We start from the raw sequence: 17,867 nt of genomic DNA on the forward strand, positions 1-17,867 counted from the left end.
CCTCTCCTCCTCCCCTCTCCTCCCCTCCCCTCCTCTCCTCCTCTCCTCCTCTCCTCCTCCTCTCCTCTCAGCTGCAGAGCACTCCTCTCCATGTGGCTGTGAGGACGGGACACAGTGAATGTGCAGAACATCTCGTTCACTGTGGAGCCGACGTCAACGCTAAAGACAGAGTAAGAAGCTGATTGGACGACACTGATATTAACTGTACATGATACACACTACACACACTACACACACTACACACACTACACACCTTACACAGAACCCACACTGACTTCCTGTGTGCTCCCACGCCGCAGGACGGAGACACGCCCATGCACGACGCTGTGAGGATCAACAGATTCAAGATGATCAAGCTGCTGATGATGTACGGAGCCAGGCTCAACACCAAGAACAGCGTAAGAACTCAGCAGCAGAAACATCTGGACTCAGCGGATCTGACCAATCAGGAGTCAGTCGCAGCTGTCAATCAACACGTCTTTATCTCATCCAATAACAGATCAGAAAAACTTGAACAAACGTCAGTGAGATAAGAACTTCCTGAAATGACACAAACGTCTTTGACAAACATTCATTTAACGTCTCCTTTGATGTTAGTTTGGTCCGTGTCCCATCTGCTGACATGGAGGAGGTTAATGACCTGTCCCCGGTGGGGGGGGGGGCGATCAAGTTGTTTTGAGCTGTTAGGTCCATCACTCTGTTCATACAGCTCGTCTCATCATCACAAAGAGGATTGAATATGTAGTTGAATCTCTATAGCAGCTGTTGTACAGATGTTCATCACTGTGACGCATCAAATGAAGACCGACGACTTATTAACAGACGTGAAGAACACAAGTGTTTTGTTTCCCTGTGCAGGACGGGAAAACCCCGCTGGAGACGCTGTCCTCCTGGCAGAACGGAGCCAAGAGTCTCCTGTGTAACTGTGACCAGGAGAAACTCAGCAGAATCTCCCGCTGAGGGCGAGGCCGCAGAACAAGAGAAGAAGAGGAAGAGTGGTAGAAAGATTAAACAAGAGAAGAAGAAGAGTGGTAGGAAGACAAGTTGGACTTTAGATCCGTTCTTTCATCTGTCTTCCCTCAGCGTGCGTCCGTCCATTGAGGCGCTGCAGACCTCACACTCTGACAGATGTTCACCTCAGGTAATAGAGCATTTGTCTTTAACTTCGCTCCGGGTTCAGGGATTTGAACCAGCAACCTTCAGGGTGATTGGCAGGCGTTAGAGAAAAACTTTCCTGAGAGCAGCAGCAGGGACTTGAATTATCAATAATGAATGATTGATCAATAATGTGAAATGAATCAGCGTGCTTCATTGATTGTGATTATTAACACTGATGGATTCACTGATATTGCTGGACAATGTCTCGGCCGACAACGTGAAGATGCTTTTCTTCATTTGTACTTTAAGCTGAGAAAATGATTATTTATTGATTAATGGCAACGGTCTGTGATCAGTTTACTGTGTTTGATTGATTTTAATACTTACCCTATATAACTAAGTGATTAGAAGTGAATTTTATGTTTAAAATGTGAACAGACGACATGTTGTATTGATTCAGACGAGTTGTTTGGTCTGATGTGTTCTGAGGGAAGTTACAGGATGAAGCAGGAGTTTACTCTTTCAGTTCTACGAGGAAACTACGACAGAGCTCTTCTCCTGCAGCCAAGTCAAGTCCAATCAGATCTGATTTGATTGATACTGATTTTATTGATACTGATTTTATTGATACTGATTTGATTGATACTCTTTGACTCCTCTTGCTCTTGCATAATTTTTCCCTCTGAAATTTTTGTTCCAGTTTTATTATTTCCAACGTCACAAAATCTAATTTCTAACCGTGGATGGAGTTTTGGTCAAACCTTACAGCATCACTTTGCTTGTGTTTGTAAGTTTGGACAAAGTTCATCCAGATCCCTTTGAGCGTCTGGGGTCAAAGGTCAACTCGGCTGTCTCCCGCCTCTTCTGATGCAGTGAAGAGATTTTGTAAAAGGTTGAGAGGGAAGAAAGTGAAAAGTCACAGTTGGTTCTGAGGATGTCTGAAGAAAGTTATGTGAAGTGAATACGTCTTGACAGATGATCAATAATTTGATTTATTTTGTATTGTGACAGATGAGTGTAAATTTTTCTTTGTAATTATGGATCGATTGAATAAAAGATATTTTGAATCTAATTTCCTCTGTGTTGACGAATCGAACACATACACACTCGGGTGGAGTGAATGTCCCTCACAGCTTTTTCACAACAGAGAGAAATGTTACTTTTTATAATTTTAATTACAGAACTAGGCAGGTTTAAACCTGTAGGTGTTGTACAGTTGTGTGGATACAGAGTTTCTGAAGGTTTCAACAAGCTCAATTTAGAAACTTTTTTACATTCGTAAAAAAGACAAATGTTGAGAACGACACATGTGAGGAGATCTAGTTTGTGTGAGAACATCTGTATCACTGAGGAACAGCTACAACACACAGAGACAAACTATACATGGCACCTAAATATTTATCTTTAAATGTGTCTTAATGAACGTTGACAAAAATTTAATTTCAGATAATTTAACTTTTGAAGACCTTCACAGGGTTCATGCTGTGGTTTGGTTGAAATCCTCTAAGAACCTGATGGGAGGAGTTTGCAGGTGATCACCTCAGCGGGTCGGACTGCAGCTGCTGATATTCAGCCAGTCTCCTTCTGTCTGTGTTCTTTCTGTATTTTACATCTTGGGAACAATCTGTCATTAAGTTTAATTCTTGGACTGTTTGTAATAGATTAGATTAGATTAGATTCAACTTGATTGTCATTGCACAGTACAAGTACTTATACAACGAAATGCAGTTTAGCATCTAACCAGAAGTGCAAAAAAGGCAGTTAAAGTGCAGAGTATTGTGCATATTAAAAGTGAATATGTAAATAAATAAGATTTGTATATTTAGAAATATATATGGAATACTACAGTATTAAGAGGAAGTGTATGATATAAGAACGATGAATACACAATGAGCAGGATAAATATATAAATATTAGTGCTGTCAAATGATTAAAATATTTAATCGCGATAAATCGCATTTATGCCATAGTTAACTTGCGATTAATCGCAATTAATCCGTAACAGTTAGGATACCAATAAATTGTAAGCCTACTACTCCTTTGCTTTCAGCTAGCTACTCAAACAGACAAGCAACAAAATAACAATCAAACTAAATACACAGGCAAGTATCGGCCTACTTTGAAATAAATTAAACACAGAACTTTGTAGGGCTATTTGAGTCCTACCCATATTTGTGGAAAATGTTTGAAATAAAAAGTTCCCTATTTTGAAATAAATAAAAACATATAGCTGCAGCCTAATAGTGTAACGGACTGGGTTTATGTTTATGTTTGGTTTTGACGTATATTCAGTAAAACACTGTGTTGAAGGAGCGCTCTGATGTCTGAGGGTCAGTGAAGGGGTCGGGTGGGACATGTGATTGTTTGGACCAATAGGATGGGGTTGTTTGGGTATGTCAGGCCCTCATTGGCTGGTTTTGTTGGGGATCGGGGGTCAATGAGGAAGTGAAGGGTTGTTGATGTGTGCGAGTGAAAAAAATTGACGGTGTTAAAATGGGCTTGCGTTAAAGCCGTTAATAACGCGTTTAACTGACAGCACTAATAAATATATAAATATGAATACACTATAGGCGGGATAATACAGTAGTAACAGTCTAGTGCAAAATGTTAAAATGTTAAAATGTTCAGTGGTTGGAGGAGGGGGTGTGGCAGTCCATCGACAGACTTGTTTTGGTTTATGGTTGCCCAAGGGTTGCGCGTGTTAATTCCCCGCCAACACACTAGGCGGAGTAACGTGTTTTGTTGAAGACAACCTTAGAGACGTCTTCTTTGTGTGTGGCAGTCGTCGTCGACTGTTTATTTACATCGCCACTACTGCTCCTCATAGCCAGTCAGTGACAGGTTATACAAGTGGTCATAGTTTCGGATCTCTTCTGCCAAGTGCTCGTCTATTTGGTCAATTTTCGTTCTTCTAAATCCTCTGTGATTTCTTCCGGTATTATCAGACCAATCACAGCCTTGCGGGCTGCGTGAGGCTTGTGGTGCTTTGTCGTATAGTTAGAAAAATTGGCGAACGCATGCAAGCCGCAAGAGGGGGTACGCAAGCACGCAAGGGGCACGTTGCGTGTCTTGCGTGCCTGCGTAAAATCTGACTATAAATCTGCCTTATACGGCAAAGCTCGGCAAGCCTCACGCAGCCCGCAAGGCTGTGATTGGTCTGCTTACTACATCCCGTCCGGAGTCTAGTTTCCGGTTTCATGCCCCATAATACCGGCAGAAACCACGGAAGATTTAGAAGAACGAATATGGACCAAATAGAAGAGAGTTTGGGAGAAGAGATCCGAAACTATGACCACTTGTATAACCCGTCACTGACTGGCGGATTTGTCCCCCAGAAAAAGGTTATGAGGAGCAGCCGTGGCGATGTAAATAAACAGTTGACCACGACTGCCACACATGAAGAAGACGTCTCTAAGGTCGTCTTCGACAAAAAACAAAAACGTTACTCCCCCTAGTGGTCTGGCGGTGAATTGCTTTGCAACAAGCGCAATCCTTGGGGAAGCATAAATTAAAAACGAGTCCCTCAACACAGCTGCGTGAAAAGCCGCAGACGCAGTTGCAGAAGCATGCGCCGGCCTTTAGTCACTCTGTTTGTCTCAGTGGTTCCGCAGCCTGTTCACCTGTCACCCTGTTCACCTGTCAGCCTGTTCACCTGTCAGCCTGTTCACCTGTCACCCTGTTCACCTGTCACCCTGTTCCCCTGCCGCAGCCTGTTCACCTGTCACCCTGTTCACCTGCCAGCCTGTTCCCCTGCCGCAGCCTGTTCCCCTGCCGCAGCCTGTTCCCCTGTCAGCCTGTTCACCTGCCGCAGCCTGTTCACCTGCCACCCTGTTCACCTGCCAGCCTGTTCCCCTGCCGCAGCCTGTTCCCCTGCCGCAGCCTGTTCCCCTGTCAGCCTGTTCACCTGCCGCAGCCTGTTCACATGTCAGCCTGTTCACCTGTCAGCCTGTTCCCCTGCCGCAGCCTGTTCACCTGCCGCAGCCTGTTCCCCTGTCAGCCTGTTCCCCTGTCAGCCTGTTCACCTGTCACCCTGTTCACCTGTCAGCCTGTTCACCTGCCAGCCTGTTCCCCTGTCAGCCTGTTCCCCTGTCAGCCTGTTCCCCTGCCGCAGCCTGTTCACATGTCAGCCTGTTCACCTGTCAGCCTGTTCACCTGTCACCCTGTTCACCTGTCACCCTGTTCACCTGTCACCCTGTTCACCTGCCAGCCTGTTCACCTGCCAGCCTGTTCCCCTGCCGCAGGCTGTTCACATGTCAGCCTGTTCACCTGTCACCCTGTTCACATGTCAGCCTGTTCACATGTCAGCCTGTTCACCTGTCAGCCTGTTCACATGTCAGCCTGTTCACCTGCCGCAGCCTGTTCACCTGCCGCAGCCTGTTCACCTGTCAGCATGTTAACTTATTTACTTTTTATTATTCTTATGCTCATATGTGCTAATGGAAGCCTAAATTTCCAAGGTAAAGTAATTATCATCGTTATGGAGACATACTTTTGGAAAATGGGACCTAAAGGTAACATTTATATAATGTGAATAAGATTTATTCCTCATGTTTATAGAAAAGGCCAAGTTTCTCGCAGATAGTCTCGTTTGATGTTGTAGGTCATTCAGAGGCAGCCGACAATACATTAACCAGTTATAAACTCCTTGTAGGACTTAGGTTAAATATAAACAAAGAGCCCAGTCACAATTGCCCTATAGAACACTGACAATCATAACTGTTATCACTTTTAAATGGAAAAGAAATCCAGCCTTTGAGACATGTGATTTGTCAATGGTCACCATTTATTAACACAGTGTCCACTTTCGATAACAAGTCGGTGTTTTGAACGTATACATCATGAGAAATTAACAGGTGATGTGTGATGTGATGTGATAGAACGTCCTGGTCTGTGTTAGGATTCAAACAACAGATATTCTGGGACTCCAACAATCTGAGCTCATCATTGGCTCTGAGGCCTCAGTCTGAGGACACATGTTATCCAGTGTCTCTTTCTCATTGTCTTCTTTGGCCCCATGTACCAGTGTCAGCTCTCGTGCTGATTGCTGGACTTTCACCTTGAACACGTCACACTTCTCAGGTAACAGGCCTTTGTTGAAGAGCACAGACGTCAGATAGGAGAACAACACGATGGCAGCAATGGCAGACAGCATGGAGATGGTCTTAACTGGAGCGTGCTGGACATAAACTCCGTCCTCAAGAACACATCCTGGGAAGTGGAGGACAACTGGCAGCCCGAGTGAGGGGAGTCCACTGAGAACTCTGAGCACCAATCCCACCACACAGCCCATAACAGCTCCGTAACCATTGGAGATATTGATGAAGAGGACGCAGACCAGTTGAGGGAAGATTATGATGTAAGCCACTTCAGCAATAAGAATCCAGAAGAGTAAGACACTGTTTTCCTGGCTGGGTAGGGATGTACCAACCAAACCCACGACCAGCACAGCAACTCGGATCACCCACTGAATCTCTCTGTCTGATGCCTGGAGAAGAAGTACAGAGGAGGAGGTGAAGAGGTTTGAGAAACTAACTGTTATCTTATAATTCAATGTTCTCACCTGTGGCCTCAGGATGTTCTTGTATATGTTGGAGGTGAAAACAGAAGCAGCAGATATCATAACAGAATCAGCAGATGACATCACAGCAGCAGCAACACATCCTGTTCCGATTACGGAGATGAAGGAAGGGGTGAGGTGCTGTAATGTGATGGGCAGGACTTGACCTGCTTCCCCACGTTCATATGGAAATGGAGAACCATAAGACGTCAGGTTCCAATCTGAGGAGCAAACCAAAGAAAATTCACACAAAAATAAAAAATCACAGTGGACACGGTATAAAGTGATCAAGGATAAAGTAATCAATCGTCCAAATCGTCATCAGAATCGCTCCTATTCAAAGGCTGGTTAAATAACGTGGTTATAGTGTGACGCTCCCTTCTCCCCTCACCTGGACACTAGGTGTCCCTAGGTGGAGGTGATGTCAGCGTCAATCAGTGCACACCTCGGCCAGGCGTAGTTTGGTTGTGTGGGAGATGTTCCTGTAAGTGAACTGACGCTATTCTGAGTCGGCTTGTTTCTGTAAATCTCTGTGTTGCTGTGCCGGGTGTTTCCTGGAGGTGTTTAGCTCGAGTGAGCCTGTATACGGTCGTATATTGCTGCTGTTCTGTCCCGGTTAGGCTAAAGGGCGAACGCCCTTCCGAGTTCGTTGGGGTTTGGTAGTGTGGTGTGAAAGTGGTTGGAGCAGTTGTCTCTGGAGCACATCCGAGGCTGCAGGTGGAGACGCCAGTTTGGTTGCTTTGCCGGGTTTTCCGGGATTCAGTGCATAAATACCGACCACAACTAGCCTCTGAAGACTAGGGGGGAGCTTTAGTCCGTTTCTGGATGGGCAGTCAGCGGGACAGCGCTGCAGTGACGTGTTGCTTGTACGGCTTTACGAGTGTGACCGCAGATGCACAAGTTACCTGTGCTTTTCAGTCATGGCTACTGTGGATGAGTTTCTGAGGTCTCCGTCAGAGGAGTTATTAGACCGCTGTTCGCAGGATCAATAAATTAAAATTGCTGATCATTTCAAGATGGATGTCGGGGATAAACATGTTTAAGTTGGAAAGCCGAATGTCCTATTAAATCAGGGGCTAAAGGTGGTTCTGGTCACGGACATGTCAGAACACTAAGTCTAAGTTTTTACCATGTGTTAAATCTAGTTGTGCTATTCCTTGCTGTGTTGGAGCTCCACGTGAACAGGGGAAGCCTTCAGTAGAGCTTACACTAGAGAAATCAGATTTTTCTGCTTTTGTGTCTGGTGGTCAAGTGTCTTTTGTCGGCGGTAGTGTAAAGGTGCCAGTGAAAATCCTGAGAGATACTGGAGCTTGCTCCGGTGGTGACATCCTCTCCTGTCACTAAAGAGTCGGATGAGAGTGCACAGTGTTTCCCGGATGTGTTCTCGGCCTGTGCAGTTCCTAGAACTATGTGCCATGAGAAGGCAGAACCTGAAATTGAACAGAGCATGGCAGAGGGGACTGGAACCTGCTCTGTGTCCGTGCCTGACTCTTTGTTATCAGTTTCCCACATCGTACTGGTAACTGAGCAGCGAGCTGATCCTTCACTTCGAGAGCTTTTTGATAAAGTGCTATCAGACGCTGAAGAGGGATGTCCCTCGCTATATCAAATCTTGTCACTCTAGTCAAATGACCGGTAAACCAAACCAGAACATTAAGGCGGCTCCTCTCTTCCCAATTCCTGCAATTTCTCAGCCATTTGAGCATTTAATAATCGATTGTGTTGGTCCCTTACCAGGCTCAAAGTCGGGAAGTAATTACTTGCTTACAGTAATGTGTCAGAGCACGAGATATCCGGCTGCATATCTGTTACGCTCCATTAATTCTAAATCTGTGGTTAAAGCTTTGACACAATTTATTTCTGTTTTTGGGATCTCTACGGTGATCCAGAGTGACCAGGGCACAAATTTGACAACTACTCTCCTTTCCCAGGTTTTGAAACAGCTGGGGGTAAAACATATTCAGCTTCAGCATACCACGCTCAGAGTCAAGGCGCCTTGGAAAGGTTTCATCAAACACTGAAATCTCTGTTGCGTAGCTATTGTGTAGAGTTGAGTCAGGATTGGGAGGTAGCTTTACCCTGGTTGTTGTTGGCTGCCAGAGGGGTTCTTCAGCAGAGCACAGGTTTTAGTCCGAGCCAGCTTGTGTTTGGTCACACGGTGCGCGGACCATTAATGTTACTGCATGATGAAGTTGTTCAATCTGAACCACTAGTCTGCTTGATTATATGAATGGTGTCCAGCATAGATTCTAGTTGCTGGGGAAAAAGCTAGGGAAAATTTGCTGCTCAGCTCAGAGGAAAATGAAAAATATTTATGACCATGAGGCCAAGACTCGCATCTTCAGTCCAGGTGACCAGGTTCTGTCTTTGTTACCACTAGTGTGTTCACCGTTTCAGGCCAAGTCACGGCCCTTTTTCAGTTTTGCGCAAGGTGTCTGAGCAGAATTACCTGATTTCTACGCCAAAATGTAAAAAATCAACTCAGCTCTCTCATGTGAACCTGTTAAAGCCTTATTATACTTGTGAGTCACCATTTTGTGGGATTTTGCCGCAACAGATTGTGAAACCTGTGTTAATGACAGACGCTATTGAAAGACGCTCACCTGCTGCTGAGATGTCTGTACAGGAGGAAGATTGTGTGGTTTCCAGAAATGGTTCTGTACTGACTACTGTTGGGAAACACGTTTTTATGAAACCAAAGGCCGATTTCCGGCCTTCATGTCTAGTCATAAGCTTGAGGCCGCATGGCCTCTTTGTCTTGAGAGGCAAGGAACTCAACCTCCCAGGGCGCAACATGTTCTCTTTGTGCTGAGAGAGTCAAGGAACTCAGTCTCCCAGGGGGCAACAGGTCTCAATGTTCTCCCAGGATGCCCAGAGGTGTGAAAAATGCCACCATGGTCAACTCCAATTGGTCACTCTGGCCCATGACCTGTGGGGTCACCTACCCAATATAAGGAAACGTCTCCCTCAATTCTCTCTCTTTCCACCGCCCCACCGACGAGACAGGCGGCCACCCTTCTCTCCTGCACCGCATAGGAGAGGGCCGAGCTTCTCCAGCTTAAATCTTCTCTTCCAAACAACCGCAGGTCAGAGGTCTAGCTTTCAGGTCACCTTCTCAAGGAAACCTCCTCGCCCTTTGAGCTCTACCAACTCCTAGCAGCGACTCGGTGTCCTGCAGGTAAGGACTTCAAACAAGCAACGGAGCCCCACAGCTCAACAGAACCGCGGGAGCAGAAACCTTACGACCAACCGGAGACTTCACACAAAGCCAGGAAGAACGGCGAACTGCACAGCAACTTTCTCCCTTTCCAAGGACTGGTAACATACAAGGCTTAATGATTATACTAGACTAAGCAAGACTGTTTATTCGATTCTGTGTGGTAATTATAAGTTTGATAAGTGTTGTGTTATTGTGGCTACAAGTTAAAGGGGACATATTATGAAAATTCCACTTTTGTAGTGCTTCTATTTGTTGTGGTTCCTCTATGTCAGAAACTATGAGCTAGAGTGAGTCGAATGGGAAAACACCAGATTGTGACCTCACAGTCTGTCTGCATGGCATAGCCCCCCCCCCCCCCCCCCCCCGGAGGCGGAGATCTGGTGGAGTGTGTATGGTGTGACGGGGGGGCGGGGCTGTGAGAGGGGGGGGGGGCGGAGCACTCAAAACAGGACAATCTGAGGAGGGCTGTTTTAGACAGGGTAAAAAGGCTGCTGTTTTAAATGATCCTTGTGGTATTTTGACCAAAAAATGTTACAGACATTTCATTAAGACCCCAAGGAACCATATCAACTGTGGTGAAATGGGCATAATATGTCCCCTTTAAATCAAAGTTAATCTATGTTACGCTCTACAAATACTCTTCCATTATCTCTTACCCACTCCCCCACTCCAGAAGAAAGGGGGGGGGGGGCTGCTATCTTAGGGTCCATCTTAAAGCCCACAGGAAGGTGTTACTCTTTTGGTCAACCACCATTTTGAGAGCCCCTCATTCACACACACACACACACACACACTCACATACAGATCTTTGTTAGTTTGTACCTTTTGTTAGTAATTTGTGTTTTATACTTTATTATATTCATAATAAATGTTTTTCTTTCACAAAGTTTTTTTCATTAATGTTGCATAAGTGAATTTTGCCAACCTCTACACTGTCAAGAACTCTATAAACCTTAACTGTTCATTATATAATCTTTATTAGTAAATATTGAGATTTCTAATTGAACTACATCTAAATGAGACTGATCTTAATCAATAAATTGGCTATCTTTTCCCTTCTTTGAGGTGCCCCGAGAGAACTTTAAATCAACTAAAGTTATGATTTTATATTAATATTCTAAATATTAATGTTTTATATTTTATTTTGACAACCAATTTTATTGAACGCCTAAAGGCACACCAGCTTATGGTATCCCTCCTAACTATTATTGCACAACATATGGTGCCCCGTGTGAGGGTGAGTACAGTTTGCAAAACTTCATGACTATGCAATATTAATGTGTTTTTCACTTTAGGCCAACGCCAGAAATAACTGAATTTGGAATTTGCAGTCAAGCTAAAGGTTTGAATTCAATTCCACTAGTCTGCCACCGGAGCAGACATTCAACCGTATTTACAAACAACTGCATTGTGGTCAAAATTTAATTTACTCAGAAATTAAATGTTGACTAATAATTTATTATTAATAACTACCGTTTTAAGTCCCCATGGTGTTACACTTAAAGATTGCTATCGTTGCTAATAATTCAAGTTGAACGTTCTTTGTTGAAATTTTAATAATTTCTTTTAACATTTGGATATCACATATTCCATGTTAACTGGTCAAGCTGCGAAAATTCCTGTAACTGTTTAATGCTTTTGAATTAAGACATAGCGCGCCCCTGGCCCTTTGTAACAGAGCTTGTACCTAGCTGCTACTGCCTAGCACAGGGGTCTTCAACGTTTTTCAGGCCAAGGACCCCCAAACAGGTGGAGAGATGGAGCAGGGACCCCCTACTATATATATTGTATAAAATGGTGTTTTATATTAAACTGGCCTAGTGCCATGTATAAACATAACTACCCTGATATTGTGCATTCAATACTAAGCTATTCAAATATTACACGGGTTCATATATTCATGTTTTTAATTTAAACATGTGCAAGGTACAGGGTGGCCATGCCACTGCCATTTATAAACATACAGTGGGTATGGAAAGTATTCAGACCCCTTTAAATGTGTCACTCTGTTTCATTGCAGCCATTTGCTAAAATCAAAAGAGTTCATTTTATTTCTCATCAATGTACACTCAGCACCCCATCTTGACAGAAAAAAACAGAAATGTAGAAACGTTATGCGGGCTTTCATATGTCTTGCACTGAGGATAGGCTTCCGTCGGGCCACTCTGCCATAAAGCCCCGACTGGTGGAGGGCTGCAGTGATAGTTGACTTCATGGAACTTTCTCCCATCTCCCTACTGCATCTCTGGAGCTCAGCCACAGTGATCTTTGGGTTCTTCTTTACCTCTCTCATCAAGGCTCTTCTCCACGATTGCTCAGTTTGGCTGGACGGCCAGGTCTAGGAAGAGTTCTGGTCGTCCCAAACATCTTCCATTTAAGGATTATGGAGGCCACTGTGCTCTTAGGAACCTTGATATTTCAGTTTTTCTTTTTTAATAATTTTGCAAACATTTCTACATTTCTGTTCTTCTCTATCAAGATGGGGTGCTGAGTGTACATTAATGAGAAATAAAATGAACTTTTTTGATTTTTTCAAATTGCTGCAATGAAACAAAGAGTGAAATATTTAAAGGGGTCTGAATACTTTCCGTACCCACTGTACATCTTGCATACAACACTGAGCTATTAAAGTAATTCACAGATTCATGTTTTTAGACAGTGAATCCTCAAGCTATCTGTGGATGGCGCACATACTCCCACATTAGTGAGATGTTGGACCCTGATGGGCAGCACACAACTTATCTTATCTTGGATGGATGGAGGTTGTCAAGTAGAGGGTCAAATCAGCCTCACAATATGTTGGATGCATGTTAATGTGTATTGAAAGACATTTAAATTCGTGAAAAAAAAAAAAAAAAAAATTATAACAAATTTCAAAAATTGTCTAATCAACCAAACATTTCGCGACCCCCCTGCAGTACCTCCGTGGACCCCCTAGGGGTCGCGGACCCCCTGTCGAAGACCTCTGGCCTAGCATATCAGCTAGTGGTGGGGGAAAAAATTGATTCTGTTCAGTATCGCGATATTTTGCGCCCACGATTATATCGATACTGTAGCACAAACTATTGACGAGGAGAGTTTCAGAGTTTAAAAGATACCTAGTGTGTATGCGAAAGGATGTTCTCCACTGCAGGAGATATAGTAACGGCCCAGAGGAACTTTAACATCTGAGCATGTTGACCAACTCCTTTTTCTGAACAAAAATGCCAATATTCCCAAATGAATTTAACATTTTGGGTCATGACCTTGCAGGTCTCAATTTGATTGAAACTCTAGGTTACTCTTATTTATATGATTGAGCTCAGTGTTCATGTGAGAGGTCTCCTATTCAGAAAATAATTACAAAGGTCCTGTGTCGTGAATGTTCAAGGACAAAGTTTTTGTACGACCCTTTCTTAGTTTTTGCACTTCAGTTAATGTGTAGAAGACAATGTTGTTCACAGAATTAAATGTGACATTTGAAGTGAGTTGAGCAGTCTTTTTTTCCTCATTTTTTGTAATCCCTTTGAATAATATTGGGGACATGAATCGCAATAAATCAGAGAATCGAATCGCAATACTTGCAGTATCGCAATATATCGCAGAATCGCAATACTATTGAATCATGGCCCAAATATCGCAATACTATTGAATCATCACATTTTTGCCAATTCCCACCCCTAATATCAGCCCAAGTCTGCGCTGCCTCAGGGAAGGAACGATAGAATCCACACTACAAGGTGTCTGCCATCGCAACACAAAAGCCAACCACACGTCTTTTGATTTATAAACTTAAATCTAATCCTTAAATTTCAGATTCAACAATGGAGAACCCCTGTGTAGAACAATTTGTTTCTTCCTTAGAACAGAGCCTGACCCCTGGCTATCCTGAATTCATCAGCAAGTTGAACTTCAATGAGTGCAATAAATAAATAGATTCACTTCTTAATGACAGGTGTGATGCACAAACAGCATCAAAGGGTCCATTGTTGAGATGTATGATTCTAAATTTCCACAGGCATTTCAACCTTGCCTGTCAGAGCAAAGCAGCCATGGAACAGGAGGTAAATGCCCTACGAGCGCAAAATGCTTTTCTCCTTCAGGAGGTTCAGACTACTAGTCAGAAAACTCTGCACTATTTGGAAGACCTGCACTCAGAGGATTTTGACCAATTGTCAACTTGGCAAAGTGGTAGGGCTATTCAGGCACAGGTAATTGCAATTAGAAACTATCCAGTGCCCACCATCAAGAAGGAGCTCATCGATTTTTGGGCTTGGTGGGATACTACCAACATTTTTGCAGGAATTTCTCTTCTGTTGTTGCTCCTTTAACAGATCTGTTGAAAGCCAGAGCCAATTATATATATGGTCAGTTTCCTGCCTGTGAGTATTTTCTCCAGAAAGTTCAGTTCATACCATCTCAATTATTCTGTTATTGAAAAAGAAAGTCTTGGTCTGATCTGGGCGTTACAACACTTTGAAGTTTATCTTGATTCTAGCGTTCCCATTTTGATATACACTGACCACAATCCCATTACTTTTCTTCATTCTTCGTCTTGCCCTAATCACAGATTGATGCGTTGGTTCCTTTTTTCTCCAGTCCTACTGTTTGGATATTCATCACATCAAGGGCTCTGAGAACATTGTGGCTGATGCATTGTCGTGAGCGCCTTGCTCTTGAGTATTTTACAGTTGTCTTCTTAGACAATATTTTGTCCTCTGCCTCAATTAAAAGTGATTCTCCAGACGTCGGGAGTTGCTGAGAGAACAGTGAGTGGACTATTTAGGTGAGTATTGTAAACTACAAAATGGGCTGGGGCTGAGAGAGCCTCAACTGCAGCACAGAGGATTAGTCAGTGCAGGTGAGAGCTGCTAGCTGATTGGTCCTCGTGCTTAAAAGGGAGAATCTGCGCTGCCTCAGGGAAGGAACTCAAGAACTCAGACACTAGAGAGACGCCTGGACACTGAGCAGAGGATTGAGCTGGAAAAATAGTTGCTTAAGTTGAGGTTTGTTTAGGTTTATTTCTCACGTGTGTCTGTGATTAATAGAAATGGTTAAAAGAAACAAGTCTGTCTCTGGCTGTGTGTGGGAGAATCCCGTGGAAAGGTCGACTGCCACAGTCACCTTGCTCTGTACCTGCTCACTAAGATGCTTCTCCTTGGTTTCCTGTGATTTAAACATTGATTTAACATGTTTTGTTCTTTCGGTAGAATTAAATACAACAGATAAGCGGATGTTAGATTTCACAGTTTAAATAACTATGTAGAAGTTGTCAGTACCTGTAGATGCAGCAGCTGCCCCAAGCAGTATTGGAGGTGTTCCAAGCACAAGTATGAGGAAAGCAGCGACTAAGCAGGAGAGCTTAGCTGTGGCTAATGAAGAAGCTGCCAACGTCCTCTGGTGTAAAAACTGATATCCCAGACTTCCCAGTACCTCGAAAATTAAACAGAATTAAAATATGAGTCATGTGTCTTTATCTTGAGGATTTCTCTCAACACTAGTGAAGTACATTTGACATCAGCCAGAGTTTTGCTCCATCTTACAAACATCAAGAATTCATCCATCATGATCCCGGTCTTCTCCAGTCCTGGTGCACCAATCCAGGGATCGTGTAAGGTGTTGTTCATCAGTGTCTTGCTGATGTCCAAGCAGTTAGGGTTCATCAAGACAAAGGGAACACAAAGCCACTGCAGAGACAAATACAAATGTGAGTAATGGACAAGGACTCCAACACTTTATAAAACCTTAAAGAACAGCAACTCACCAAGCTAATGAATATAAGAACAAGCTGAATAATATCAGTGTAGGCCACAGAGTAGAGACCTCCCAGCAGAGTGTAGATGATGACAACTGCAGCAGAGATCCAGATACACAGAGTGTAGGGCAAATCCAGGACCACACTCATGGTGCCTCCTGTTAAACACCTTGGATCAGTGGAGTTCTACTTATATACACTGTACAAGTATCACTGACTCATATTCCTTCACATACATTTATTTTAATATGACAATTAAACACACACACATATATGAGGAGAGGTTAAAGTGCTTCTGTATATTCTTACTTACCTAAACTAATCATTGTTACAGTCACACACATCACATCAATAGAAATTGAGGCCAGGCTCAGTCCAGCTGTCAGAACTTGTCCATACTTGATGTGGAAAGGGTCCATCATTGTGACACACTTCATTTCTCTCAGTGGTTTAGCAAACACCAGGCCACCTTGATTTAATGAGGGGAAAAACAGAAACTCATGATAAAATCAAGAAATCACAATAATAATGGTTCAACTTAAGGTGAATTGATGAAGTAAAATTGCCAACTTCAACTTACATAGAATTAAAGATAAGCTGTATGCAGTTAACATGGTGGCTGCCCAGGTTAGTCCCATTGACGGAGTGTACACCATCTCAGCTGTGCCCACAATGAAGCCTCCTCCAACCCATGTAGCTGCAGGATGGATCAACACACAGCAGATATTTGGACAAAGACTAAATGTGAGATCATAATTCAGTATTATTGATCAATAGTACCAGTAGGACTTCACCCAACCAAGACTGTTGTTGTCTAATCTGATTTGGCTGATTATTATTCATAATAAACAACGATTCATGATGTTTTCTTGTAAAAGTCGTGCTTTTATAATTTGCCAGATCTTTCTGCCTCCCTGCCGCGACCGACAGTTTCCATCCTGTTGTCTTCAGCTGAGCTGGCCTCACCTGTCGTGGTGAAGATCCCCACCACCCAGTTGATGCTCCGGTTTCCCAGTAACGTCATCTCCATCTCGTTGGCTCCACTTTTCTTCTGTTCCCTCTTGGACTTGAAAGAAGCCCAGATGCCGGTCCCAAGGACCAACAGGTAGAAGAGCCCCATCAATATCACTCCTGGGATGTTCACTGCCATGATGAAGAATGTTGACTGTCTTTCACACCAGCGTGTTTTAACCTGAGTGACTGTTGAGAGGAACTGGGAAACAACAGACCCACTTTTGGAAAAACAGGTTTTGAAAAATGTATATCTTCTTTTGTAACGAATGGGCGTGGCTACAGGGGGACCTGTCCCACAGGTCTGAACATGAGGATGACGACCTTTGATTAAACGTGTATCTGTCATGGCAACTCATCAAAGTGTGTGTGTGTGTGTGTGTGTTAGTTTGTGTCCTCCCATCAGTAAAATTCCTAAAAGGTTTCTTGATACATTTTTACTAAATAACTCTCACTTCTATTACACAAGATAATGTGGCCTCGATGCCGAGATGTAAAAAGCCAACAGAATAAAAACACAACATGCTTCCATACAGCTCCTGTCGTGTCATCCAAATTATTGTGTCGTACTTTGAATTCTTCGTTACTTGTTTTATTTTGAACCTTTGTTCTTTGTGCATCTATATCACTTGACTTTCTGTCTTTGTCCTGTTTCCCATCGTGGTTTTATCTTTTCCTCATGTGTTTTACCTGTGGTCTATTATCTCTGCCTCCTCTGTGAGTCTTTGTGTTTCTCTTTGTCATGTTGACTTTTACGTTTGGGTTTATTCAGTCGTCCTGCTCCTGTGTTTCCTGTTGTCTATACTTTCGGTTTTTATAACCTGAGTTCTTTTGCCATCCTTCTACGTTTGAGCCAGTTTTTATGTATATATAGTATTTATATATACATATATATCCACTACTTGCTGTATATCTTTTTTGTCTGTATTTGGATCCAGCTCAGCAACTTTCTAAGTACAACTAGAGACAGGTGTTCATTTAATGACCTTGTGACTTCTTGCTTTTCCCTCCCTTATCCTACTTGTTAATATGAGTCTTATTCTGGGTCAGAGAGGACAACACATAATGTAGCTGTAATCAAATGGAAGAGCTTGTTTCAGAATTTGAAGCCAATATAGTCAAATTTTTTTTGCCCCGTCTTTTCTAAATGAACCAGCTGCAATGATTCAGTGATCATTTAATCAACTTTATTAAACGATTATGGTGAAGTGGTTCAAATGAAAGTGTATAAATACAAAAGATTTGAA

General features: G+C 43.1%; 2 protein-coding genes across 2 annotated transcripts in view; one reads left to right on the plus strand and one right to left on the minus strand.

Moving 5' to 3' along the window:
• LOC133020361 (ankyrin repeat domain-containing protein 1-like) overlaps positions 1-960 on the plus strand; it is a 5,902-nt gene extending 4,942 nt beyond the window's left edge. Inside the window, exons 7-9 of the mRNA XM_061086886.1 lie at positions 72-170; positions 300-398; positions 859-960. Coding sequence (XP_060942869.1) covers positions 72-170; positions 300-398; positions 859-960 — 300 coding nt within the window. The remainder of the gene's footprint in view (positions 1-71; positions 171-299; positions 399-858) is intronic.
• A 5,038-nt stretch (positions 961-5,998) lies between these two features.
• LOC133020362 (high-affinity choline transporter 1-like) lies at positions 5,999-16,759 on the minus strand. The gene is made up of 8 exons (XM_061086887.1): positions 16,576-16,759; positions 16,190-16,306; positions 15,923-16,078; positions 15,619-15,767; positions 15,398-15,541; positions 15,134-15,287; positions 6,659-6,876; positions 5,999-6,583 (listed from the first exon to the last, which is right to left on the minus strand). The coding sequence occupies exons 1-8, from the start codon at positions 16,757-16,759 to the stop codon at positions 5,999-6,001; spliced, it is 1,707 nt and encodes a 568-aa protein (XP_060942870.1).
• Positions 16,760-17,867: the final 1,108 nt, after the last annotated feature.

This window comes from Limanda limanda, chromosome 15 (assembly GCF_963576545.1).
Source record: "Limanda limanda chromosome 15, fLimLim1.1, whole genome shotgun sequence".
Taxonomy (NCBI): Eukaryota; Metazoa; Chordata; class Actinopteri; order Pleuronectiformes; family Pleuronectidae; genus Limanda; species Limanda limanda.